Source organism: Myotis nattereri (genome assembly GCF_964212035.1).
Source record: "Myotis nattereri genome assembly, chromosome: 8".
Lineage (NCBI taxonomy): Eukaryota > Metazoa > Chordata > Mammalia > Chiroptera > Vespertilionidae > Myotis > Myotis nattereri.
Genome location: NC_138083.1, coordinates 82,573,296 through 82,598,773, shown reverse-complemented (window position 1 = coordinate 82,598,773; position 25,478 = coordinate 82,573,296). Strand labels below are relative to the sequence as shown.

Genomic DNA, 25,478 nt, shown 5'->3' with positions numbered 1-25,478 from the left:
GGTGTTCTGTGAGCCTCTGGGTCTCAGTGAGAGCTGTCCCTATAAGACCCTTTGACCATCTGCCCTGGCTGCACCTCTAACTGACCAAAAGACCTGGGATGAGTTATATAAACTCACAGGTCAGTGCTGGGCAGCAGGCAGGATGCCTGGGGGCTACTGTCTGGGGAACATGGCTGGTTGGCAGCCCAGAGGCCTCTAGTTCACGTGACCCCGCAGGCTTCTCTTTCTCTTGGAAAAGCCTCAGGGTCATCTCGGTTCCTGAATCCAAACCGATGGGCGACTAGATTTAAGCCAGAAGCTGTCCCACAAAGGTCAGAAGAAACCACCCTGGCCTGAGCGTGCGCTGCCGTGTTGTCTATGGAAACAGAAGGAAGGGCTGAGTCACGGGCGTTAAAAACCGTGACAGGCAGGAGAGTGGATGCCTGCCCCTCCCCTGCGTGAAGCCAGAGGACAGAACTTTCTACAACATAGACAGCCCCCCTCCCTTCCCCAGACGACTCCATCAGTGGCCAGGCGGTCTGTGTGGGTGAGCACACAATTCCTCCCGGGACCTCCGTCCTGACCCAGGTCCCCGTGTGCAGGTGGGTGTGTGTGCCTGTGTGTGCGCCAGCCCCCAGCACATGCACAGCCCACGGCGCGGCTGCCTCTCCCTCTGAGCTCTTCAGTCCATGGAAATCCGGACCCACATCCCTGTTACCCATGTGACAAAAGAACACAGGTTTGCCGCTTTACAAAGAGCCGCAGGATTCTCTGGGCTGGCCGTCTCCCCAGGACGCCTGCTATCAGACTGGAATTACAAATGCCCCGTTTCGGTGTTTCTTTCTGGAAACACAACTGTGATATAAAAAGAGACGTGTCTGTGTAAAGGGGAGAGAGATGGACACAGAGAACACAGGAGTCTGGAGGGAGCCAGTCTCCTCAGGACCACGAAGCGCCCATTTTGGCCCTTCTATTTTCCATGCCTGTCTGGACAAGAGCAAAAAGACACCAGGCTCCTGCTTTCATTCTCACTAGCTCCGTGCCCATCAGATGTCCTTGTTAGATGGTCTGCATGGAGTTTCCTGGTAAAGCAAGAGGCTCTTCAATTACTCCCTCAACAAACCTATGCCCTGGGCCAGGCCTGAAAACACCACTTCTGATCTTGGTATCCATGGCAAAGGTTCTAGCCGCTGCTTGACAAGCACAGTGCATCCAGCAGGTACAGCAGTGGTGGCGTGATCACTGTGATGGATAATGTGGGTTCTGAGTTCTAAAGCTTCTGGTGTGTGGGTACCAGGCACCTGCACAGGTGAGAATACCTACCATGTGGCAGCCGCAGGGGAAGGGAAGGGCCAGGTGTGTGCAAGGGAGATGGTTAGCTTGGCATTTCCTCTGCCGTGTGTGCCAACCACTCCTGACCCTTTGGGGCCTAATTGCTAGTCCTTGGGCATCAGGTGAGAGGAAATGGAGTAAGAAGCCAAGGCTGGAAGACACCCCAAGTCATGGTAAAGATGCCCCTTTTGCCACGAGGCTGCTTCTCAGAGGAAGAACCAAGGCAGGGGACTTAGTGGGAGTCCTGGGAAGGGCAGGCTACTCCCACCCCCTCTGGTGAAGACAAAGGGACTATATCCTCTTTGCAGCAAACCTCAGGTGAAAGGGAAAAGTTTCAAACTAAAGCAAAAATTAGGTAGACTAGGTGGTTGTCCCACGTCACAGTGGATGGAGGCTGAGCTCCCTTAAACGGCACCCAGGATGGACTCCTAGCTCCCCGATGTGCGGGGTGTCTGTTGGCTGCGGCACGAAGTGGGGACAGTCACCCAGAACTGGTGCCACTTCTTGAGGCCAAACCACGTGGCAGGCCCCGTGTCTGCAGTTCTCACAACTCTGCAAAGTGTTTGTCCCCGTTTCACGAGCACAAAGCAGAGGCTGGCAAGGGGGGTCTGCCCACGTTCAACAGCCTGCAGGTGGGGGGTCTGGGATTCCAGTGGAGCTCTGGAGGCTCCCAAAGCCGCTGTCCTGCCACTACGTGCTGCATGGACTTAGGCTGGGATTCGATTCACTGAGGAATCGGTTAACACTGGGGCTGTCAGTCATGTACACTTGTTCTCTATGTGAAACAGAATTCCCTCTAGTACTAAACTGGGCACAGTGGGGGACATAGAGTGACAGGTCTGACTCTTGCTCTCCAGTCATTCATAGTTGATGGGGCAGGGAGGCGGGGGGGCTCTCTTCAGACCACAGAGCTTGGAGAGAGTGTCATCTTGCCTGGTGAGAATGAGGCAAATCAGTGGGGCTGGTGGGTGAGGCCAAAGCTCAGGACCCGCATCCCTCTCCTGGCAGGAGCTGTATGAGATGACTGTGTGGACGGGCGACGTGGTTGGCGGTGGCACCGACTCCAACATCTTTATGACCCTCTATGGCATCAACGGTAGCACAGAGGAAATGAAGCTGGACAAAAAGAAGGCCAGGTATCCAGAGGCCACCTCTGCCCCTTGCCCCTCACACATCCAGTTCTCCACTTTCTAGCCATACCTCGCCTTCCGCCAGATTGCTTCACTCACACACCCTCATACCTTGGGGCCTTCCAGCCTCCACACCTTTGTCCCTATGATCCCCCCCCTCCTGGAATGCTCTTCACCCACTCTTTTGTGTTTCAAGACCTTTCTCTTCCAAGGTCCAGCTCAAATCTACCTCTTCCAGGAAGCCTTCCTTGATTACCTCATTCCATAACCCACCTGTTCTTCCTTCTTTTTCTTTCTCTCCCTCCCCCCTCTCTCTCCTTTTCCTCCCTCCCTTCCTCCTTCTCTCCCTTCCTCCCACCTGTCACTAGGAAATGTTTACTGTAAGGTCTGTAGACTAGTTAAGAGTACCATGTCAGTGTGAATCTCCTGGGCCTCAGGCTCAGGACAGGCTGCTGAAGTGTCTGGGTTTGCCCTGTGTATCTGCTCAGAGAAGCCTCTCTACTCGCAGCTGAAGAGGTGACAACTGGGGAGCATGGCGACTGGCCGCCCGCATTCCCTTTCTGTGCTGGTTTTCTCCTGGTTCCCGCCCCCGCTAAAGGCTATCCTGGGGGAAGTACCCAACTCCCACTAGCACATTAGTACCTGTGACTGGGAACAGCCCGAGGCTGCCCAGGCCAAAGTCTTAGGCTGGGAGGCAACTATTGCACAGAAGGCCTTGGGCCTTGAGGGATATGGTTCAAAGGCTGACCATTTCTCCAAGGCAGCCCCATTGGGTGGGAGGAAGCCAAGTCCCCGAGGGAAGCTGGGTGGCTTGGGTGGCTAGCAGAATGAGATTAAGACCCAGAACTGGTAGGTCTTGACTCAGGACCACTTCTACCAGGCAAACTCACTTAACCCAGTATTTCGGGAGCACGTCTGGGGTGCAAGAGACAGGCTATTGGGGAGTCAGTGGGAACTGAGAGGGAGGCTGAGTAAACGTCTGTTCTCTCCTTACCCTGAACTGGTCTGTGGCACAACTTGGGCCCCTCACCACAGCCAGCTTCCCTTTTTCATGCCCCTGCTCTGCACCCCCAGATTTGAGCGGGAGCAGAATGACACCTTCCTCATGGAGATCCTGGACATCGCTCCATTCACCAAGATGCGGATCCGAATTGACGGCCTGGGCAGCCGGCCCGAGTGGTTCCTGGAGAGGGTAAAGTGTCTGTCCCCTCGCTCTCCCTTCCACCATGGCCCACACCATCTTCCTGCTCTTTTGGGTTGTCGGTGCCTTAATAGAGTGCAAATGTCACCTGAGAGGGTTATTACACAAACCTGACCAGTATATAATCCTTAGGACCCCCCTTGACATGAATTAATCCAAGAACACAGTTTTATTTATTTGTGTCCAGTCAAAATTGAATCAGCTGCCAGAGAACAAAGCATGCACTGCAGCAAGCAGCGGCTTGGTGTGGGCTTCCTGGAGGAAGTGGGCTGGGAGGAGTGAGAGGAGCAGCAGGGGCTGGGACAGCGAGAGGCTGTGGTGGGAACTTGAAGCAGCCCAGCAAGGACACTAGTGGTGTCCCTGTGATCACTCAGTTATTGGTGCCTCTTTCTCCGTCGTGGACCTCCACTCCCCCTGAATCAGTCTCTCATCCCCCGTCCACCAAAGGCCTTCTACCCCAAGTCCCTCAGGCTCCTACACCCCTCCTAGCCATTAGCAGATTTTTGTTTGAGCCAACGATATGGTGCCCGTGACAAGGGCAATCTGGCCAACTTCAGTAAATGACAGTGAGGTCTGTCAGCAGATGTGTTAGGGGACCCAGAAGAAGGCTCCTTACCTGGTTGGATGACAGCGTTTGGTTGGTCCACTTTCCATCTTTCACTCAGCAAATGTTTCTTGTGGCCAACCTTGGAAACATGTTTGGACAAAGTGCCCATTTCCAAATCCCTAGACTAGAGTTGTCATGGTGGGGGTTTCAGAACCTGTGCAAGGCACACGGGGAAGGTTCTTCATCTCAGGGAGGACCCTTTCTACTCGTCTTGAGTCCAAATCAGAAGAACTTGTCTCAAGACTGGGGTTCTGGGTCTTTGGAGTTCAGCCAAAGGGGCTGCATTGGCGGGTGGGGGCTGGTGGGTGGGAAGGGCATTCCCATGCCGGGTCCTCTCACCCAGATCCTCCTGAAGAACATGAACACTGGGGACCTGACCATGTTCTACTATGGAGACTGGCTGTCCCAGCGGAAGGGCAAGAAGACCCTGGTGTGTGAAATGTGTGCCGTCATCAACGGGGAGGAGATGATGGAGTACACTTCCTACACCGTCTCGGTTAAGACCAGTGACATCCTGGGTGAGTCAGGGGGCCCCCCATCTCTCAATACCACCTCCCATCTCCCACTACTCTTGCCCCTCTTCAAGTTCTGGCTCAGGCCCTGGACTCTGGCAAGGACATTTTTTAGATGGCCTTCCAAAACTTAGCCCAAGTCATTTCCACAGTGTGTTACTTTCTGTCTGGACAGAAGGACAGGGACAAGGGTCAGGGAGGGCTTCCCAGAGATGGTGCCAAAGTCTAGTCCAGAAAGTCAAACAGAAGCCACTGAGGCAGAGGGGACACTAGCGTGTGCAAAGGCCTGGAGCTGAGAGGGAACATTCTTGTCATGGAGGCAGTGCCTCCTACCTACCCCACTCCCCATATCAATCCTGCTCTCCAGGGGCTTGGCAAGGAACCTGGAAAACTCATTTACACTAATTAAAAATGTCTACTTTAGGATTAGCTTGTTGGCCCTGTTAGTTTACATTTTCAACAGAGAAGCATTTAGCCAAAGAAATGAAGCTCTCATGGTAAAATCTCAGGCATACCTGATGGGCCAGGACAATTGGCAAAGTTTTTTTTAGGCACCTTCTTTCATCCTTTTCTCCTCACAGTGGAACTTTCACTCTTTCTGTTTAAAGTTCCACATGTTTTCAAGCCCCTTCATCCCCTCATGATGCACCCTCAGAAAATAATTGATAAATTTATTGATGACCACAGGGTCTGCATCAAAAAAGCTTCACAGGGTCACCTCTTCCAGAAGCATTTTCTTTTTAACTGGGGTCAATACCTCTATTTGCCTTAAGCAAATGATATGGACTCTGGTGTAGTATGCCAACCAGAGGCAGATCTGGGGAACAAGAAACTTTCCTATTTCCTCTGAACCCACAGTGTGTAGGAGGGAACCTGTATTTCTAAACCGCAAAGCCAGTCTACATGGCATTTCATGTAAGTGTGGGCGTATTCCCCAGAACCAGGGGACTTCTTGTACTAAACCATTCATACATGCTAACCAGGACCCCAGTGAGCCCACCAGCATGTACAAAGCACAGAGATAAATGAAGGATAGAGTAGGAGACACAAGAGTTGCAGGACAGTCACCAGCCCTTTCTGACATCACCCTGGCCTCACTGACTCCGAACTCCCCCATCTGCATGCCTGGCTCCTCCAAGGAGGCCAGAGCAAGAGGGGCTGTGTGTCGGAGAGGCCAGCACCCAGAGCCCTTGTCTTGTATATTCCCAGGTGCGGGCACTGATGCCAATGTGTTCATCACCATCTTTGGGGAGAATGGAGATAGCGGGACCCTCGCCCTGAAGCAGTCAGCCAACTGGAACAAGTTTGAACGGAACAACACGGACACGTTCAACTTCCCTGACATGCTGAGCCTGGGCCACCTCTGCAAGTTGAGGGTCTGGCACGACAGCAAAGGTACCTCCCGCTCAAGGTCAGGGTGGTTGGGGAGGGTAGGCCTCAGCACTCCACTCGAGCCCCTCCCCAGGATGGCAAGCAACTAAGAAAGCCTGGTGGCCACCATGTTGATACTCCCATTGGTTAAAAGAGCCAGTGTTTTTAGACAAATTTTAGGGGAGCGGCTTAGTCCCTCCTGCTCTCTCCCAGGAGGATGAATGGTTCTCAATTTTCTGTGACATTGGAGCACTGTCTTCCTAGTTCAGACATAAAAATTAAGAAAAAGAAAAAGGCTATGTCACCAGATTCACTTCCTTTGGATTTCCTATAAAGGCTTATGCTGGCCATGAACTTCAGGGTCCTGATGAGGCCCTCTAATACTGGCTGCCAGTCTCTGACACAGATTGTGTGCATATCTGGACTTTCTCAGCTTCTTGATGTATTTTTTCTTCTATGCAAAAATCTGGACAGTCAATTCTTTCTATCTCATCACTGACTCAAAATCCTGAACGAAAAGAGGTGGTTCAGCACCACGGACAGCTACATACAGTGTTTTAGGTGCCCGGCTCTTCAAAGACCTTGATTCCTCCCTTGGATAACCCAAGACTTTGGGCTTGTCTTGGCCTCATCATGGCTTTTTGACATAAAAAGAATCCTGAGTCATTGATATTATCTTCTTCCCTTTGTAGGCAGAGAAATGGGCCTTCTCTCCTTCAACCAGACTTTGGATCTGAAAGTAGGACGATGTCACTGACAGGGAAAAGAATATTTCTGTATCCTTATTAAACCCAGGTGGTTGGGCTATTAGGGTCAGGAAGTCCAGGTTCTGTGCCTAACTTTCTCTTTATAGTAACTTTCTCCTCCAGAAATGGAAGATTAAATGTTAATATAAGCTAAGATAGCTAAACATGTCCTTAAATGCTCTCTATGCCACATTTTCCCCATATATCGTTTAAAAATATTCAAGCTACATTATGCTTCCCTGCCTAGAAATTTATGAGGACAAATATATTTTGTTTGAGAGTTTTCCACACAAAAAAGATGTGAATCCTGAAAAATTACTGTGCAAGTCAGGTTACAAATGTTTAGTTAACTTAATATCATAGCAATCTTCTCTTTCCCTGACTCTACCTTTCTATCTTTTTTGTTTATTTAATGGTTTATTTTATGAAAAATTTTAAATGTGTACAAAGGTGAAGGAAATATATTAATGAACTTCCACATACCCATCGCATAGATTCAACAATTATAATTTGTCATGCCTGCTTTACCCTTTTTATTTTTTTCTTTGGTTTTTTTTTTTTTTTGGTTGCTGCAAGATATAAAATAAAATTCTAAACCTCATGTCATTTCATCCCAAACATACTATTTAGTATGTTTCTCTTTTTAGTATGTTTCATATTTTCTTAAGAAATTACAATGCTGTTATTTCACTTAACAATGATTTTTGTGATATCCAATTTTCATTCCATGTACAAATTTTCTTAATAGCATAAAAATGTCTCTGTACTTTTGATTTTATTTGAATCTTTATGCAAACAAGGTCCATACACTACATTTAGTTGTTATGTCTCCTTAATTCTTAATGCAGACCAGTGTCTACACCCTTTATTTTTCTATACCATTAACTTGTTGAAGGAATGGGGTCCAATGAGCTATAGAATTCCCACATTCTGGACCCTATCTGTTTGCTTCTTGGTGGTGTTGCTGCCTCTTTATTCCCCATATTTTCTATAACCTGGAAGCCAGCTCTCAAGGCTTGATTAGATTCAGGTTCAACTTTCTTTGGCAAGAATACTTTATAGGTGGTATCAGAACGACTTTAAAATGGGACCTGTGTACTTCATGTTACATCACAGCAGTCCCACTCTTATTGACACCCACATATAATAGGACCCATGGACTGTCAGCCTGATTACTCCATTGTAAAGTTCCCCCCTAAGTTTTCATCTCATGGCTTCATCCAGTGATGATCTATTAGGGTTATAAATGATGATTTTCTTCTAATTGTCACTTCTTATCCACTTATCAGCTAGAATTCTGTTATTAAAAATTATCTCTCAGGCTATTTGGTTACTATGGAATATAGTTTATAGAGGAAAATAAAGATAAACGATTAAATCTTCTTCTTAATTCCAGTTACCAGATAGCTCTTATAATACAGAACAAATTATAACACAAGAGTGTTGATTTTATAATTCATCTTGCTCTGTCTTGCTTCCTCTGAAATGAAAACTCTCCTGAAAGGAGGAATTTTTTTTTAACCAAAAAATGACGTTATATGTTTTCTTTTGGATAATATGAATTCATAGAAATATAAAGGACCTCAGAAATCATTATCATCATAACCTGTTACACCACTGGAATTTCTCCCTACATGTGGTCCTTTAGCTTTTGAGTTCTCAAGGATGCTGAAGGGTTGAGAGTAACTGAACCAATGCACAGTGCAGATAGCATGCAGCTCACAGAGCAAATACACATAGATTCATACGTGATGGCTATAATTTGAGGAACACTTCTAAAGGAATGCCTGCCAATTACAACAGAAACAGCTGATTATTTAATATTAGGGAAAGATGTGTCAGGTTTAGCAACATACCCTACAGAAATATCTGTTTCTGACCCCGTCCTCTGATTGTCAAACGGCAAATGTTCTCAAAATCATAAAATACTCATTTGGCATTAATTAAGCAACTACTACATGCCAGTTGCTATGCTGACATTGGGGAAACAACAACAAATAAGGCCTGGTCCCTGCTCTTAAAAGCTCATGATCTAGGGAAAGAGACACATGTAAATAGGGTGGTCAGGGCATGGCTTCAGGGTGCTATGGGTGCAAGGAGGACACCTGATACAAGCTGAATAGGCAATGGGAGAACAGTAGGGAAGACTTGCTGGAGGAGGTGATGCCTGAACAGACTCTATAAGGATAATGGGTGCGAGAGAGGTGGATAGTGGTGTCAAGGAGTCATAGGATTCATCCTTCAGCTTTATGAACTCCAAAAGGTCTAGTTCTTGGGTCAGAGACCTCACTGTGAATCTGACAAAACAATCAACCCTATCCCTGGCAAAATGCCCCTGTATAATTATAGCACAATTTTTCCGGGCCCATAGACTATTTCAGTCCCATACACAAATCCTCTAAGCGTTCATGAACCCCAAGTTAAGGATTCTTTCAAGAGAATTATACTCTCTATGCCATAGGAGCCCTCAGAGATCATCTAACCCAACCCCTCATTTCATCAACAAGGAGACCAAGGCCCAGAGAAGATAGAGAACTTGTCCAGGACCACACAGCCAGAGGGCTGGGGCAGTGGAAATCAGAGGGGAGGGAAAGCACGTTCACCTCCCATACGCATGATCTCTTTCCCTCAGGGATATTTCCAGGCTGGCACCTCAGCTACGTGAATGTGAAGGACATCGCCCGTGACGAGATCTTCTCCTTCCAATGTGACTGCTGGCTCTCCAAGACTGAGGGGGATGGACAGACAGTCCGCGACTTTGCCTGTGCCAACAACGAGATCCACGATGAGCTGGAAGAGACCAGTACGTGGGGATCCCAGTGGGCTCAGCCTGGCTGTGATGCATGGGCTGGATCTTCAGCTAAATGAGAATTAGCTTAGGAGGGAGGTGGGAAATGGTGTTGACAAATCTAAAGAAGAGACTCTTACAGCTGGAGGGGAATCAGCTGCCCAGTGAAGGAAATACTGTTGGGGAGGTATTGGGGAGGTACATAAGTAAACCCCTAAATGTTGTTTGGTGAACCTAAAGCAGCCAAGATACTGGTACCAGATCATGGCTCTGCATTTCATGGGCTAATTAAGTAGAGGGAAAACCCACTGGGGACAAGCTCACCCTGCCCTGAGGGATGGGCAAGGAAGTTTGGCGAGAAGCTCTCTCTGTTTTATTTTTATTCTAGAGGCCTGGTGCACGAATTCATGCACAAGTGGGGTCCCTTGGCCTGCCCAGTGATCAGGGCCAGTCAGGGCTGTCTCGCTCAGTCCAGGGGGAGGGACTACAGGAGGTTGGCCAGCTGTGGGAGGTTGGCTGTGGGAGTGCACTGACTACCTATGTTGAGCATCTGTCCCCTGGTGGTCAGTGCATGTCATAGAAACCAGTTGACAGGTTGTAACAGTCACTTAGGCTTCTATATATAGAGATCATGGACTTCTTCCCATTGATGCCGGTAGCAATAGCTGCCAAATCAAGACTTCCTGGAAACAGAATGTGTGGGTGTGTGGGGTGGAGGTGGGGAGGGAGCCAGCATCTCCACCAGCTGCTTTCTCTTTGGTCCCTTCCTCAGGAGATATTTAAAGGGAAAGAGTAATTACTTCATAAGGTGGGATGGCCATCAGGGAGGTGTTTCTTCAATACACCTAGTATCTGGGTTTAACAGAGCAAAAAAAGGCTCATCAAGGTAGAGCCCAGTGTAAAGAAAAGATTTTCCAACCTTAGTTATTAAGGTAACACTAGCTATAGAACAGATAAACTCCAAAACTCAGTGGTTTAACACAACAAAATGTATTTTTCACTCAGGTAATAGTCCAGTCTTGGTGTTTGGCAGGAAGTCTTTCTTCCACACACTGTGATTCAGGGATCCAAGCTCTTCTCATCTGTGTCTCTGCCATTTTCAACATGTGGCTCTCACATTTCTAGCAGAAGGGAAAAGAGAAGACTTGCTTTCCTACCTTCTCTAACACATTGACTTATTGTACTTTCTTCTATTGGTGAGAATTAGTTGTGTGGCTCCACGTTGATGCAAGGGCACCTCGGAAATGTAGTTCTTGGCTGGACAGCCCTTCCTGGCAAACACTGCACTGAGGAAGGGAAATATGGATCTTTGGTGGGAAGCGCCTACCCATCTCTGTCACGCCATCCAAACTACCGAATGACGAGATTAGTTGCTTTGAGAGGTATTGAGCACTGATGTTCCTAGGAGCATTCAAACGAGGGCCAACCTCCGATTTGTCAAGTTATCTGTATGAAGATTCCTGCACTAATTTAGAGGGTGGACTCCCAGCTTCTGTAATTGCACTTAATGAGGTGTTGCTGGGTGCTTGGTTTTAATTTAGATGCTATGAGTGGTGCACACTGCTCTGTGACCCCTAGTTGATTTGCATCAACCTTTGTACAGTGTCCCTGCACAACTATAAGCTCCTAGAAGTCAGGGACAGAATCACTCATGTCTGTAGCCCTCTGCAGCTCTGTGGGCTTTGGGACCTAACAGGTGTGCAGTTAGTTAAGTGCTCAGCGAATGGAAGAAGGTGCAGTCCTTTTCTTAGAGCTTTACAATCCTGTTAGAAGGAGAAACTTAAGCCCCTTATGCAATAGGAACACTTAAGCCCCTCGCACAGTGCCAAGGTGAGCAACAGAGGCTCCTCAGGCTACTGGCGTTCGGGGCAGGAGAGATTTGTGAGGCTTGGAGCAGAATCACTGAGTCTCCCTCACACATGTCCTGCTTGACAGCTGCTAAGACCTGCGGGATTTGGGTTGGCAGGGAGATTGCAAAGGGTAGGCAGCACGTGTGTTAGTTCTGGAAGGATGTGTATGAACTGGAGAGGGGAAGGCCGGGGCCCAGGGCCCAGGAGACACCTCATAAAGATCGGTGTCTTTACAAGGAGCCCACAGAGGACAGAGCGGCACCCACTTACACTGCCCATCAGGGGACAGACAGCCACACATCTGTCCTCAGACGGAAGCTCATCCCGAGGGGAACAAGGATGCAGCTGGAGCCAAACAGCCATCTCTCAGCTCCCTTCGTTTAACCATTTGGCAAATGCTTGTTGAGCACCTACTAAGTGCCACAGCCTGTTCCGAGTCCTGGGGACACACCAATGAATAAAACAGGAACCCTGCCCCTGTGGCACTTACATTCGGTGCCTGTGACTCAGGGGCACCTCTGGGCACTGGGCTTGTGATAACAAACACCCCCTGGTACTTGAACAGGGCTTCATGTGCGGAAAGCACTCCCTCCCCATGTTGCCCTTAGGTCCTCGCAGCCCCCCTCCCTCCCCGTGAGCCAATGCACACCTCTCCGTCACGGGTAAGGGAGACAAAAGTCCACAGAGGTGACGTGACTCGCCTAAGGCCCATGGGTAGCTACTAGCACCCAGGTGAGCTGATTCCTAGGGTCCAGGACTCTGAACCACCACAGGAGGTCTTGTCAGTATTGAGCCTGGCTGGCACTCCAGACTGATCGATTGCCCCACATCATTTATCCTCCTGCTCCCTGCCTTCACCTCCAATTCTTGTTAGCAGTTCTGGAAGCTGCTCCCAGCCCTCTGCAAGCATGCGCCTCTGCATTTGATCTAATGTTCAGCTGAAGCTGAAAACCACTGGCAATCTTTAAATAATACTGAGGCCCAGGTCCTACCCCCTGAGATTCCATTTTAATGGATACAGAGTAAGGCCTGGATAGTAGGATCACATGCTCATATGTGCACATACATGCATGCACACGAGAACTCACACACACTTGGGAGGGCAAATAAGGTCTCTCAGGCTGGGACATCCTCCAGCAGGACCCATGTTTCCCTCTTTACAGCTACCATTTTCCATTCCCCTTCTTGTGGGGCCCTTAGGCCTGGGCAGTCAGCCCAAAAACAGCCTGGTGATGGCCAGCTTCCCAGGGATAGGCAACTCACTGCTTCACCAGGCGGCTCTGTTAGAAAACCCATCTTCATAGTCATGCTCTTGAAGCTTCCATCCTTGGGCAGTCCCAGTGAGGTCAAACAGAAAACTTCAGGAGTGGCCAGGACTCTTGGTTGTACATGTCTGAACCCCAACACTAAGCTAGATCCAGCCAAAGGGGTGTATACTGGTTCCCAGAACTTGGAAGTCTGAGGTGGGGCTGTCTTGAGGCTGTGATTTCAGTGTCCCCAGTGGTTTCAGTGTCTCTGAACCCCCTTTCTTCTCAATGGTTTCTTTCTCAGCATTGTGGGAAGATGGCTGCTGGCCACCCCAACCCCACAGCCTTCTAGCTCAATAGCCTCCATGGAAGGGAAGAGAGTATTGCCCAGAGGAAGATTCTGACTGGCCAGGAGGGGCCTCTCCACCCCATCTACACCATGTAGGAGCTCCTCAGAGTAGAGAATGTTCCTGGCAACGTGAGGTAGAGAAGGCGATAGGAAGCTGGAAGTTCCAAGTGCCTACTGGAAGCCCAGTGTCCTGCCCTGGCACTCCTCCACAGCATCACTTCCTGCTGGTCTTGCCTCAAGACAGACACCTGTTCATTCAGCAGCTGCTCACGTGACATGGTATTGGCTCCTCTCAGTATATTCTGGATTGCTTGTCCATCTGCCTCTGCAGATGCCAGGCCCAGAGCACACGCAAGATGTAAAGGGTGGTCTGCCCGCCTCTCCTATCCTGCCACTTGAACCACACTCATGCCTCCTGAGCTTAGGGTAGCTTTGCTGGTGGGCCTTCATGCTGGTGATTCACATGGTGGCTCCCTTTCTCCATCTGGGCTTGTCCTGTGGGTCTGCTGGCCCTGTGGTAAGCCTTAGATTGACCCCTACTGGACTGGGCTCACCCCTGCTACCTGCCCGCTCTTTCAGGTCCCCCACCCTCTTCTGTCTCCTCTGTTTCCTCCCAGTAGCCTATCAACAAAGTTGAGAGTCAGGCCTCCACATTTTATCAAGCCCCTGACGACTTGGGAAAGAGGGCAAGGTGAAAATATGTTGAATGAAACTTCCTCTCAGAAGACCATTGACGCGACCAGCAACATTTGTTTCTACCTAAATGTCCTCACTTACACGTCTTACCTCTGTCCCTTACCCTCAGGACCCTCAGAAAGGAATGAGTTACAGTCCACATTCCTCCATCTGCATCATTTCTCACATCTCCTCCTTGAGGTCATTGCAGTGAGCATGGAGGTTCCTTGAGCTCCCTGCTCCAAACCATTTCCTTTCCAATGCCAGGATCCACTTTGAACTCACAGGCATTTCGTTTGCAGAGCACACCTTCCCTTCTAATGGGAAAAAAAAATGTTGGGAGAAGTGGGACCACTCTCCGCCCTGTCAGGGTTCTAGTCCCTGACAGTGACTCAGCAATTTTACATTCTCTCTCTGTCCTAGGCTGGGCTCTGTGGGCCCCACCCTTTTCCAGGTGTTAAGTGCTCTCTGGATGTCTCTCCCTGTTGTGAACTACCTGAGTCTTTGCTCAGATTCATCCTACCTGTTTCAGGTAGCACAGATTCTCCCTGAGAAAAGTTGCAAAGGAAAAATGTTGCTGTGGGCCTGGAATGGACATTACCCTGAGCACCAGGCATAGCCATCCCTTCACTTAATTGTCGTCATCACGTCTCTGAGATAAAGGCACAGAAATAGAGCTATCTCCTTTGGATTCCGAACCCCAAATCCTCACCAATTAATTTACTGCAGTGAGAGCTTCATGCATAGGGACACTCCGAACAGAGATTTATTGTGTCTGTCTGTGTGCCTGCTCCATCCCTGGACTTGATCCTGGGGATCAGGTCTGGATCATGTGGACTTCAAGCCCCTGCCACACCCCTCAGTATCTTCTCACGCTTCTCCCTCTGCCCAGAACATTCCTCCACTTTCTGCTGATCATAGTCATGGCTCTTCTTCAAGCCCAAGGTGAAATGCCACCTCCTTCACAAAGAGTCCTGTGATTAGCCCAATCATTCATTCATTTGCTCATCACATATTTGCTGAATGCCTCTGTGCTGGGCGCTGTTCTGGGCATGTGGGGCCCATCAGTGAGCACAATGAAGACCCTTACCCTCAGGGAGCTTGCATTCAGGTGGGAGGGGGGGATTCAATAAACAATAAAGTAATAAGTAAATGACATAGCATGTTAGAAGGTACTAGCTGATAGGGACACAAGAGAATAATAGGTAAAGCAAGCCAGGAGCGCTGCGGGGGGGGGGGGGGGGGGGGGGGGAATCAGGTTGCAATTTTAGATGTGGTGGTTGGGCAGACCGCAGGTGGTAACATTTGAATAAGAAATAGAAGCTGGTGAAGGAGTGAGCCAAACCGATATGGGTGGGCGGGGAAGTGGTGCAGACAGAGGGAACCCTCATTGCAGAGCTCTAAGGCAGCAGCCCGCCTCAGTACTCTGGGGACAGCTCAGAGGGAGGCGGAGTGGTTGGAGTGAGCCAGGGAGAAAGTTCTAGGTGCTGAGAGAACTGACAGGGAGGCAGGTTTTTCCTTGGGCCCTTTCGCACAGGGCTCCCACGTTCTGTCCTATGGTATAATCCGGGCCTGTGTGTCTGGGGCTAGAGATTGCGTTCCAGTGTCACCCAGCGTCCAGCCCAGCACTGACAAGTGGAATGAATGCAGACAAGCTTGAGGGAAGTGAGTTGGGGGGGCTGTGACTGAGCTGAAACCGCAGTGAAAACTGAGACAAATGGGAGTGGGGCTGCTTGCTGGAGAGGGTTGAGGTGATCCTAGAGTCTTGCCTGCCTGGGGCTTTCCAGACCCTTCCATAGTGGGGCCCACTTCTCCTCCCTATTATTTGCCTATGGTCTCACTTTGTGTGTCAGGGAGCCAGGCCCAGCAGCTACCATGTTCCCCAGGCAAAGAGGCTGCTACTATAAATAAAATGGGAGCACCATTCTAGCCCCCCCAAATCAGGGCAGATTCTATTTTTACTGCCTCGATTGTGGCTATAATAACCTGCCCCCCCCCCCCACCCCAGACTTGGTCTAAGATCAGATGTAGGACCTGGAGGGAGCAGCCATCAAACTCCTGCCCTGGTGGTGGGCGCTGCTTCCCCTTTACTGACCCTCTCCCACCTTCTCCGCTGCAGCCTACGAGATCGTCATAGAAACGGGCAACGGAGGCGAAACCAGGGAGAACGTCTGGCTCATCCTGGAGGGCAGGAAGAACCGATCCAAAGAGTTTCTCGTGGAAAATTCTTCCAGACAACGGGCCTTTAGGAAGTAGGAAGAGGGTTGTCCACAGGGGCATGGGGGTGGGGTGGGTAAGAGAGGGACCCCAAGAATGAACCCCCCTGCTGGGAATCATAAACATATTCATGGGCTTAAACTGCAAGTGCTTATTGAGTACCTACTGTGTGCTGACTCCTAGGGATGAAACAGGAGTTTATAAAGGAAAAGCTAGGAGGGGACTGTCATTTAAAGAGAGTCCACCAGCCTGGCCAGTGTTGCTCAGTGGGTGAACATCAACCTCTGAACCAGGAGGTCACAGTTCAATTCCAGGTCAGGGCATATGCCAGGTTGCAAGCTCGATCCCCACTGTGGGCCATGCAGGAGGCAGCCAATCAGTGATTCTCTCTCATTATTGATGTTTCTATATCTCCCTCCCTCACTGAAATCAATAAAAATATATTTTTAAAAAAGAAAAAAATAGAGTCCGCCATAAGAGACTAGAACTTAATTGTTCCAGCCACTGGGAAGAAAGGATGATTACATAACGTGATTGAGATGCTAATTATCACTCTACTGGCAATCATAGTACAATATATGTTATCGAATTAATGTGTTGTACACCTTAAATCTTCACAATGTTATATATCAAAGATATGCCAATTTTTTAAAAAAAGTTAACAGAAAGCTACAGCAACAACTAGTTAATTAATTAAACTAATTAATTAATCATTGTGCAACAAGACCCAGAATCACTGCAGACTTTTTTATCCCTTGTCCACACAGACAAGGAACTCACGGTCTAGTTGAAAAGGAGGACTTCCAGCCATACAATTGCAGAAGAAGCATGGAAGACAGCATGGAATTAAGCTCTGTTTAGAAGGAAGAAGGGAAGGGACAGCCTCTAAGGTTCTTTATAGGAAAACCTAAATTGGGTCTCGTATAAAGGGGCCTCCATTCACAGCTCCCTGTTGGCAGACACAGCCTGGAGAATCTCACCTCCTCCCCGCATCAGAGCCACCTCTGAGCTGCTCAGATGCCCACTTCATCTCCCCACTCTCTCCAAAATTGCTTCAATAAAGTCTCTCCCTCCCATAAGCCACCTGCCTTTTATTTAAACTCCCTCTAGGTCAGGACAAAGTCTGAACTCTGATTGGCACTTACAGACCACAGACTGCTGCATTTCACCTCCTTTCTTTTTTTCTGATTTCAGAGAGGAGAGAGAGAGAGAGAGAGAGGAAGAGAGAGAGAGAGAGAGAGGGGGGGGGTCAATGATGAGAGAGAATCATTGATCAGCTGCCTCCTGCACACCCCACAATGGAGATCGAGCCTGCAACCTGGGCATGTGCCCTGACTGGGAATTGAACCACTCTCAACCACTGAGCCATGCTGGCCAGGCGTCCCTCACCTCCTTTCCATTGCATTCCCCTCACTGGACCCAGCCTGCAGCCAAGCCAGCACTCCCCCCAGAAATGTCTGCACCTCCCCACCCCACTCTTCCCATCCCATGGCTTTGCCAATTTGGGTCCACATCAGAGGACACTTCCCTCCTTCTGTCATCCCATCACCTTCTCTGGCCAACACCCAGGGCCCAGGGCCTCACCTGCTCTCAGCTCCATGCGCTGTTGCCTCCACTGGTGCTGGGGCCCGGCAGCAGGTAGGACTTTTTAATGGTGGTGATTGTCTTCTTCCAACCTTAGTCTGAACCCCTCAAGGGATGAAGACCTGACATCAGCTCTTGCCATTCTGTTCCTGTTCCTCAGACCAGAGCCTAGAACAGTGATGGTGAACCTATGACATGCGTGTCAGAGGTGACACACGAACTCATTTTTTTGGTTGATTTTTCTTTGTTAAATGGCATTTAAATATATAAAATAAATATCAAAAGTATGTTTTTGTTTTGCTATGGTTGTAAATATAAAAATATTTCTATATGTGACACGGCACCAGAGTTAAGTTAGGGCTTTTCAAAATGCTGACACGCCGAGCTCAAAAGGTTCACCATCACTGGGCTAGAATACAGTTGGTACTCAATAAATGCTTCCTTCTGTCAGTGGGCATGGGTAGCTCTCATTGGCCACATCTTTATGTCCTGCAGGGGGACCACAGACACATTTGAGTTTGACAGCGTCTACTTGGGAGACCTTGCTGCCATCTGCGTGGGCCACCTTGCCAGGGAGGAGAGGTTCATCCCCAAGAGAGAGCTGCTCTGGCACGTGAAGACCATCACCATCACCGAGATGGAGTACGGCAACGTGTAAGTGTGTTCCGCCCGCCCTCGCCCCCTGCAGGAGCCTGCGGCTGGGCCATGGGTAAGACAGCACAGTCAGGGAGGTGTCACCTCATTCAGGAGGCAGGAAAGGAAGAGGCAGGTGTACTGGACCAAATCTATCTGAACCAGAGGCCCACCCCAGGGGCTGGGGACTAGGCCAGACGCCCTTAGGTGCTAAGCCTTTTATCCCATCGATGCTTTGGAAGAACTAACGCTGAGCAAGTCAGACAGTGCCAGACAGCAGAGACATTCCTTCCCCTCCTTCCCATCACTGTATAATGACAAAGAAACACAGCTTTGAAGCCTGCCGCCATCCATGTGGGCAGGGCCCTGGGCCAGAGGCAGCTGGGGTAGCACCATACCCACCTGCCTCCCAGGACCCTCAGTAAAGAGCTTGCCTTCCCCCCACCAGGGCCTTCCTGGGGACCCAGGCATTTTTGGAGGATTAAGAGTCTTAGTTTCCTGGGTAACCATCCACAGTTATCAGTTTGTCTAATTAAAACCACTTGGGAACCACTTTGGAAGCCAGAAAAGAGCCTGAGGCCTGGAAGGCAGGGAAGACACTGCAAAGGAACCAGGGAGGAGGGAGAGGAAGCTGAGAGCCATGCTTGCCTCGGGGAGGGTGGGCCTGAGGAGTGAGTGAGAGCCAAGGTCACAGCTTGGGCTGCGGCATCCCCACAAAACTGCTGCTGGCCCCTCAGGACTTGGTGTAGACTTTTGGGGCTGGTCCTGCTCAGCCCACACCTTTCACGGTAAGCACAGCAGGCAGAAGCAGACAGATGCAGGCCTGCGGGACCCAGGAAGGCCCCTCAGCTGCAGGCTCCAGCCTTCAGGAGCCCAAGCTCCTCAAACAATGTCTGTCCATGCTCAACCTGCGGCCTGCAGGCCCTGGGCATCAGCCACCTCTGACAAGCCCCCCCTTTGGGAACTGGCAGGGAAGGGTCTGACCCAGCCGTGGGCAAACTACGGCCCGCGGGCCGGATCCGGCCCGTTTGAAATGAATAAAACTAAAAAAAAAAAAAAAAAGACCGTACCCTTTTATGTAATGATGTTTACTTTGAATTTATATTAGTTCACACAAACACTCCATCCATGCTTTTGTTCCGGCCCTCCGGTCCAGTTTAAGAACCCATTGTGGCCCTTGAGTCAAAAAGTTTGCCCACCCCTGGGACCTCTGGGCTTCTGTCTTACCTGGGTCAGGCTGCCTTACCAAAGTACTTAGGACTGGGCGGCTGCTCCCGTCTGGAGGCCGGAAGTCCGAGGCCAGGGTGCCAGCGTGGTTTGGGTTCTGATGAGGCCTCTCCTCCTGGCTTGCTGAGTCCTCACTTGGCAGAGAAAGAGAGTGAGCCCTGGTGTGTCTTTCTCTTCTTTTAGGGGCTCTAATCCCATCTTGGGGCCCCCACCCTCATGAACTTATCTAAGCCTAATTATCTCCCAAAGGCCCCATCTTCAAACACCACCACACTGGGGATTTGGGCTTCAGCATGTGAGTTTGAGGGGATACAATTCAGGCCATCGCAGCTTCCCTTGGGGCTAAAATGCTCTTGTTGCTCTGCTAGAGAAGGGCAGCTGGGGCATAATAGGTCCTGGTGGAGTCTGAGAGCATGGCTTCTGGGAGCAGCACGGGGAGGACTTGGAGTTGGGGCAGAGGGCCCTGAAGGGTCACTGGCTCACCAGCAAGCCAGGGTCAGCTCAGAGCTCCTCCTGCAGCCAGTGACTGCCTCCCGGCCACAGGGAACACGGCTGCTGCTCTGCTCCTCTGCAAACCCCCAACATAAACACACAAAACACTACTTCTTGATACAATAATGAAATAAAATAGTCATCACTGGAGTTAGCTCTAAATGGACACTGTGAATGAGAGGCAGCCAGAGACCTCAGCACCACCCGCACCTTCCGGTCTTGGGAGGAGGGGAAGCGAAGGCCCAGCCCATGAACTTCCCGTCCCACTGTCCTGGGGCTGAGCTGTGGGGTTTCTCATCCAGTGCAAAGAAGCCTCCACTCCCAGGGAAGCCTCTTTTCCTTCACCCTCAAGAGGGTGGCCTTTTGTCCATTTGTCCTCAGGCTGGATGGGGAGGAAGGGATGTCCTCAGGGCAGGGCTCTTCCCAACGGGAAGAGGGTGCTGGGTGTCCAGACCCCCAGATGTCAGAGCTACCGTGGGTCAGCTGGGAGGCCTCAGGCAATAACCCATCAGCTCTCTGTGCCTCAGCCTCTTCTGGGAGGCGAGCTGATGTTCTCTAGAGTCAGGAGGTAGGGAAGGATGCAGGGTGCAACCTGGGCCTCTCAGAAGTCCGGCTCCAGCCCAGGGCCTGTGCAGGTCTCGGGCCTGTGTTGCTGCTGGAAGACAGCCTTTCACCCCCAGAAATGTCACTCCATCCAGAAGGGGGACCGTGCAGGCATGTTTAGTCATTGGGATGATTGGCCTGCCACTGGTCTAGCATGTCCTGGCTTGCTGCCATTATAAAAGCCACTACCTAGCCCTGATGTGCTTCCACAGTTCCTTCCCAACCACCACATTCACCGTAATATTTGGTTTCCCATGAATTGCGTGTAAATTTAATCTCAAGCTCTTATGAACATGATCATGTCAAATTTCCATCTCCCAACCTTTCCCAGTTCTGGCTCCTCTGAGGCAACATGCGTTCCTTTTGACCAGCTTTTCTCTGTCAGGATTCCGGAGGAAGGACACACAGAGAGGCTTGTGTTTCTTTTTTTCAAGACCAGAAACAGCTTCATTCTCCTATCCCAATATCATATGTAATGCATAGTCATTGTAAAAATTCAAATAACACAAAGAAAGTGTGTAAAAGAAAGTAAAGATTCCCCAAAGCCCTACCCATCCGAGGAGGCCATCCTGAGCCTTTGGTGACCGGTTGGTTCTTTCTGGCATTTTCCTAACATCTCCCAGACACACTGTTCCCCGGTAGTGTGATCCTAGTCCACATGTTTTTTCATGTATTCAGTTACCTTTGTGTTTGCTATTCTCTGCTCTTGCCTTTACTCTTACTGATGACTACTTCCAGTGGGAACAGCCTGGCTCGTGTCCTTCCCCAGCTAGTCTTGACCCCACAAAGCCCTGAGGTCCCGCGGCTTGGTGAGCTTACAATTGTGTCTATTAGAAAACATCTCCTGATAGCTACACCAGGGAAGAGTTTTCAGCCATTAAGAATTATGAATTAAATATGTAAGATGACTTGGAGCAAGTCCCAGGAAGGACTGTTGACCGAGGAAAGCAAGATATGGAAAAACACATATTGCCTGATGCCATTTTGTACATGGAACACGGATGTCCTGAGTGTGTGTGTGTGTGTGTGTGTGTGTGGGCAGGGTTGGTGAAATGGAGGGGAATTGGGCAAGATCCACTTGCCATTGTGACGGGTTATCTGAGGTGACCGTGGGATGCTGACATTGAAATGAGGGAGAGAGAAGGAGCTACCGCCAAGCAAAAAGGAAAAGAAAAGGAGTGAATTTAGAAAAGCATGCATATGATCACACGATCTGTGCGTTTATATATAATCATGTATATTAGTGAGCATATGCATAAAGAAATACATTTTAAAGGAATTTTCAAACAAAGAATGCAAGTGTCTCCCCCACTAAGAAAGTGCACTTCTTAACAACAATCCAGATTTTTCCAGATAAACTGGGGGAGGACAGAACTCCAAGCAGAATAAGGATGTCCTGCGAAGTATCTGTCAATAGCGGGCCCTATCAGCGGCCAGGCAGGCTGGCTGGGGGCCCCGGTTCTGTGTCACCTTGGGCTTCTCTTCCCAAAGCCTTAGTTTCCCTCCTGTGAAATGAGGGATGATGCCTACAACTCAGGGCTGTTGTGGGAGTTAATGAGATGCAAGAATGCAAAACCCTGGCATTTAGTAAGTTTGCAGAAAACCAAGTCTTTTTGCTGTTCTGGATTTTCATCTAAAATGGGTTTGATTTTCGCCCTAACCGGGTGGCTCAGTTGGCTGCAGCATCGTTCTGGACACCAAAAGGTGCGAGTTTGATTCCCAGTCCGAACACAATACCTAGGTTGCAGGTTCGATCCCAGGTTGAGGCGTGTATGGGTGGGAAGCAAATGATCAATGTTTCTCTCTCTCTCTCTCTCTCTCTCTCTCTCTCTCTCTCTCTCTCTTTCTCTCTCTCCCTCTCAAACCAATAAAAAGTATTAAAAATAAATAAATAAAAATTAATAAGAAAATAAGAGTTAACCTAAAATAATAATAATAATAAGTAGTAGTAGTTTGGAGTGGGAAGAATCCATAGCAGTTCAATCGAAGCCTCTAGCATTGCCAATGGGAAAATCAAGGTCTGGGTAGGGGTCTGACCTACCCAAGGTCACACAGGTGGCAGTGCTGAGGCAGACTCCAGCCCCCCTTACACCTATGCACTGTTTTTCTGCTGTGCCCTCTGACTTCCTTCTTGGTCATCATTGGATTCATTGCCAAAACTGGGGAGCTGTGGGGTTGGAACGGCATTAGGGAGGGGACTTTTTGGTCTAAGAAGTTGCTCTTGGCCGTGAACTTGCTTCTAATTATGGTGGCTTCTTCAATGGGGGTCTTTCTCTTAACCCAAGAACCTTGCAGCCAAGAGCATGTACACACACACACACACACACACACACACACACACACACACTTCAACTCAGCCAACTGTGAGGGATTTGGCTCTGACAGTGACTTCGGGTGAAACATTCATTCCCTTTGAGGGAGGGAGGGGCTCAGCATGGCTGGTGTGGAGTGAGCTTAGAGGAGAAGAGCAGGTGACGGGTCGGGAAGGTCAACAGTGGGAGGAGGGTCAGATCAAGAGGGTCTTGCAGGCCTTTGAAAGGTGGTGATTTTTGCAAAACCTGGGAAGCCATTGGGGGCTTCTGAGCAGAGGAATGGCATTCTTGGGCTTATGTCTCCACGGGGTCACCGGGCTGCTGCGTAGAGAACTGGCCGTGGGGAATGAGAAGCAAGGAGACGGGCGGGGAGGCTGATGTGTCCAGGCGGCAGGCAGTGGTGAACTTGGACCAACGGACAGCCGGAAAGAGAGTGAACCCTGCCTCCTTTTCCAGGTGGGCTGGTTCTGGTTCTATGTTACAGAGCAGCTCATTGGGACTGGCTGGTGGGTCAGGTAGGGAGTGTGAGGGGAAACATAAAAGGAGAATAAAAAATGAAAAAAAAGACAGCTGGATGGGTGGAGAGCACTCTGGATGTTAAGATAAACAAGACTCAGTCCTCATGCTTTAATGCAGACATTTCCAGCCCAAAATCCTGTCCCTTGGGAAGGAGACATCCATGGAGGAACAGGGGTCCCGGGAGGGTGTGGGCCGGGCTGGTGTCTGCTGAGCTTCCCCTCCCGCCTGCAGGTACTTCTTTAACTGCGACACCCTCATCCCCCTGAAGAGGAAGAAGAAGTACTTCAAGGTATTCGAAGTCACCAAGACGACCGAGAGTTTTGCCAGCAAGGTCCAGAGCCTGGTGCCGGTCAAGTACGAGGTCATCGTGACGACGGGCTACGAGCCCGGGGCGGGCACGGACGCCAACGTCTTCGTGACCATCTTCGGCTCGAACGGGGACACGGGCAAGCGGGAGCTGAAGCGGAAAATGCGCAACCTCTTCGAGCGGGGCAGCACCGACCACTTCTTCCTGGAGACGCTGGACCTGGGCGAGCTGCGCAAGGTGCGCGTGGAGCACGACAGCAGCGGCTACTACTCGGGCTGGCTGGTGGACAAGGTGGAGGTCACCAACACCAGCTCGGGCGTGGCCACCATCTTCAGCTGCGGCCGGTGGCTGGACAAGAAGCGGGGAGACGGGCTCACCTGGCGAGACCTCTTCCCTTCTGTCTGAGGGGCTGGAGGTCTTCCTTCCAGCTTCTCACCCAGCTGCTCCCAACCACACCGTCCTATCCCTCACCGTGGCTTCCGGCAGACTTTCCCCGACGCCCCCTGGAGCTGGGACTGGGGCCCAGAAGGTGACATGTGCGTCTGTGGGCCAGAACATCGGGGTCCTTCAGGGGACACGCTGGGTGACTTCTTGGGGGGCCCTGCCCCTCCCCAGTCTCTGGAACCTACAGGAACCATCAACATGCGTCCCAAGCCGTGGCTGCACGAAAATAACTCTGCATTTTCTTTTCCAATAATAGCGGCGGCCAGGCTGACACTGCTGGGGGTGCAGATGGGAAACTGGGCTTCACCCAGGGGACAGAAGTGGGGAAGAAGATGGTGTATTTTAATTAAAAAACTAATTAACACTTTCCCCTAAAAAAGCTGGGCTAATTAAATTATTACCAACCACACCCCACAAAGAATGCATCTTGACATCTGCTCACTGAAAATGGACCCTTTTCCCAGTTTCAATAAACCCCGTGCAAATGGAGAAAACCATCAGGAGGAAGTATTTTTCCCGGCGGGTTGGGAGGCGGGGGGAGGGCGATTTATGAGCCTGTGAAAGGTCCGTGATTCTTTCCATCACTTCCCCGAGAACCATTGCCAAGTGCCCGCTGGCTGCCCTGGGCTGTGATAGCACAGCTGAGGCCTGAGCAGAAGGGGATGGGGGTCGGAGCCTGGAACAGCCTGTCGCTGCTGCATTCCGCCGGGAGGGGAGCAGGGAGGGGCCTCAGGTTATTTAGCACCTACTGCCTGGGGCTCTGTGTGGGCAATGTGGACTGAGAGCTGCCTTCCAGGGGGTCGTGACCTTGAAGAGGCAGCAGGAGAGCTGCACACTCAGGTACACGTGCTCCCTCCCCCCAACACACACTCCCTGACTGACAGTCACAAAGGGGCTGGACATCACACAGCAAGAGTGCAGCGGAACTGAGTGCCCCACTTCTGGTTTTCCTACAGTCCGATAGGAGGGCACCCCAGTAATGGTTTCCGCTGCCCTGCTGCACCCCCTGTGCCCTCCCCCACACAGGTATAAATTCTTAGCAAGGCTAACTGGCTCTGAGGCAGGTTCCGGAAGTCTAGGGGCTCTGGAGAGCAGCCAGGTTGAAAGCACAGGCTGGTAGGCAGGCCCCAGCTGCATCGCTCACCTGCTGGGAGAGCTTGGGCCTGTTATGTCCTCTCTCAGGTCTCAGTTTCCTTATCTGTGAAATGGGGAGAATGATAGTACTTACCTGGTAGGCTATTATGAGGGCTAAATGGGTTAATACGCAGTCAGGTTTAACCCAGCACTTGCTCTGAGGAGTGAGTGTGTGTCCTTAGTGTTAAACAAGCAGGACTCCAGAGGGCTGTGCTGGGC

At 50.3% G+C, this 25,478-nt stretch overlaps 1 protein-coding gene across 1 annotated transcript; it reads left to right on the top strand.

Annotated features, from left to right (window-relative positions):
• The first annotated feature begins 2,324 nt into the window (after nt 1-2,324).
• On the top strand, nt 2,325-24,615 carry LOC308523798 (lipoxygenase homology domain-containing protein 1-like). Its single transcript, XM_081097821.1, has 8 exons — nt 2,325-2,447; nt 3,516-3,633; nt 4,593-4,767; nt 5,971-6,156; nt 9,511-9,681; nt 15,907-16,039; nt 18,084-18,242; nt 23,606-24,615. The coding sequence occupies exons 1-8, from the start codon at nt 2,332-2,334 to the stop codon at nt 24,084-24,086; spliced, it is 1,539 nt and encodes a 512-aa protein (XP_080953947.1). The 5' UTR covers nt 2,325-2,331; the 3' UTR covers nt 24,087-24,615.
• The last annotated feature ends 863 nt before the right edge of the window (nt 24,616-25,478 follow it).